The 3,059-nt window shown below is 26.6% G+C and overlaps 1 protein-coding gene across 1 annotated transcript; it reads left to right on the forward strand.

Moving 5' to 3' along the window:
* Nucleotides 1–6: 6 nt before the first annotated feature.
* EIN_464850 (hypothetical protein) lies at nt 7–738 on the forward strand (the record flags this gene model as incomplete). The annotated part of the gene is made up of 1 exon (XM_004256615.1): nt 7–738. The coding sequence occupies one exon, from the start codon at nt 7–9 to the stop codon at nt 736–738; it is 732 nt and encodes a 243-aa protein (XP_004256663.1).
* Nucleotides 739–3,059: the final 2,321 nt, after the last annotated feature.

Raw genomic sequence — 3,059 nt, forward strand, 5'->3', positions numbered from 1 at the left:
TAAAGTATGGTATACATACACATGTATCAAATTTTTGAATATAAATGTTTTAAAAATTGTGATAATCTGAGTAGTGTAGTAATCCCATCAAATGTCACATCATTTGGAGAATATTGTTTTTATGGATGTGATAGTTTAAGCGGCATTGATATGCCCTCAATACAAAAAATTGGCAAAGAATGTTTCGAAAATTGTTCAAGTCTCAAAAATATCATTTTACCATATAGTGTTCTTTCAATTGGTTTTGGTTGTTTCCAAAATTGTTGTAATTTAAAAAGTGTAGAAATAGCAGCAAGTGTCACATCAATTGATGATTATTGTTTTATTGGATGTATCAATTTAACAAGCATTACAATACCCACTAGTGTGAAAACAATAAGTGATTGTTGTTTCTGTAGATGTAGCAGTCTTAAAAGTTTATCAATACCATCCAGTGTCATTTCAATTAATAATGATTGTTTCCTTCAATGTGTCAGTTTAAGTAATATTAATATACCAACAAGTGTCACAGCAATCGGTAACCGATGTTTTTACAACTGTCTCAGTCTCAGTAATATAAAAATACCGTCAAGTGTGATTACTATTGGTGAATTTTGTTTTTATGAATGTTGTTGTTTAAACAGTGTTGATTTATCAACAAGTGTTACATCTATTGGTTACGCATGTTTCAAAGGTTGTAGCAGTTTGAGCAACGTAGTTACTCCATCAAGTGTAAAAAACACATCAAAATTATTCTAACACCTTGGTTTTGCATAATAAATAATTATTATGTACAACATAGATAATAAAATATTTTGTTAACTGGTTCTTTTAATACTAATAACCTCCAACAATAAAATTATTACAAATAAATATACAGTAAAAATATTATCAGTGTGTGATTTTGACAAATCAAAAGTAACCTACACTCAGATAGAATAATACATTTATCCACACATTTGGCACCTAAACCCGCAACAATACTGTCGATTTCAAATTTGTATTTTAGATGAGTAAAGAAAAGCATAAATGCTCCTCTCAAAATATTAAGGGTTTCTTGAGGATAAGGTGTATCCTCAGGATTAAAGCTATCCTTATTAAAAAATATTTTTCTGAGGATACAAAAATCAAATCCATAAGGTTCAGTTCCCCATAAGGCCCACTTTCATAACTCAAGTTATAATTTACACTTAATATTTCGAGTCAAAGTTCAAATTTTAAATGATGATAATAATTTGTCAGAAATGCCAAAAAATTAAAAACAATCAAAAATCGCCACAATAATCAGTAAACAAAAACAATAATTATATCTCGCGAACTTGAGACGGGAAATAACAAAACATGAATTAAACTTGTTCATATTATGATTATTTACTTATTGAAATTATTTCCGAATCCGTCTTTATAACACAATAATTAAAATTTACGTTTAAATTGATAATTGTTTTTTTATCAAAATGAAAATTGAAAAAGTCGAAAACACTGATTTACTAAAAATGTAATTTTAATATAACAAATTTATAAATAATTTTGTAATTTATGCAATTATTCAAATTTATTATAATAACAAAGTTAATCATGTTGTGTATATTTTAAAAAGAATGTTTCATTTTGATATTAACTTGTGTTTTAAACAGATTTACAGTTCTGAGGATGGCAATTATTTTCTGAGGATGACAGAAATAGAAAGTTAGCACTTTTACATCTATCTGAAATGTATATTGAGTAAGTTACTATTTTTGAATATGGGAACACGTCATTTCACTTTTTAGATGTTTAAGTCCGTGTTGATAATGTCTGTTTGTTACACGACTTACCATCCTCAGAGATATTTATAGCACTGCCACTATTGATTTAAAATTCTATAAATAAAATTATGAAAGAATTTTTATAAAGTGAGTTTTGATAATTGATTATATCAAAAATCGTCAAAACACAACAAAAACGCCAATTAATATATAAAATTGATTAACAAATTAAACACATTTCTATTGAGAATTAATATTGTATAAAAAAAAATAATATAAACATATATTTCTTGTGTGTATATGTTTTGAAATATAAATAAAACCGTTTATAACAAAAATGATAATATTTTAAAATTTGTTTATTTATCAATCGTTGTTTCATCGATATCCAAAACCTTTTTTTGAATTTGCGCAAATACATAAATTGTCATCGCATAGAATATACGTTATTAATACGTTATTTGCTATCAATTTTTATTGTTTGAAATATCATGAATTGATTTAAACTGTTAACAAAAAGTTGGTACTACCAATAATTTGCTTAAACCCAATTTCCTTATTTTTTTGTTATTGTTTGGCCTTCAAAAACGTTGAATTAGTGTCCACGGTACCACATTATTTTTTTAATATTTTTTATACTTATTAAAGAAAATTTTATGTATAACAGAAGAAAAAATCGCAAAATCGTCCTAAGATTTTTTAAATCAAACCACGGCTTTTTGTTCGAACTTTTTGTAACCAACAAATATTTTAAAAAGGATGTGTGGTTTTTAGACCAACACAAATTTAAATGAAAAAATAGAGTAGCTTCTAATAAGATAAAAACAAAAAATACAAAATAAGGACTAAAAACGAAATGCTTTAAGAAATCAACTTGATTGATTATAACAAATGACCAATAAACTGACCTTTGTTTTCAATACAAAGCTTAAACCTTTTTTCTATTGAATCAATTAAATTGTCTATAATATTTTGATCTATTTCTTCCCAGACTATTTTTAATCCATTCTCCAATTCTTTAATCGACTTAAACGAGTTTGTTTTTTCTCTTAATCGTTTTTCTATCAACCCCCATAAATGTTCAATTGGGTTTAGGTCTGGTGAATATGGAGGCCAGTCCATTACATAATTGATGTCATGATCTTCAAACCATTTCTTGGTACTTTTTGCGGTGTGACAAGGTGCACCATCCTGCATAAAATAAAAACGTTCACCATAACTTTTTTTAGCCTTTACAAATACCTTACTGTTTTCAAGCATTTTGATATAGTTTTCTTTGTTCATTCAATCAGAACAAAACATCAACTTGCTTTTAAAACCTTTCCCGATTCC

This window comes from Entamoeba invadens, assembly GCF_000330505.1.
Source record: "Entamoeba invadens IP1 unplaced genomic scaffold scaff_1105074725821, whole genome shotgun sequence".
NCBI classification, from domain to species: domain Eukaryota; phylum Evosea; order Mastigamoebida; family Endamoebidae; genus Entamoeba; species Entamoeba invadens.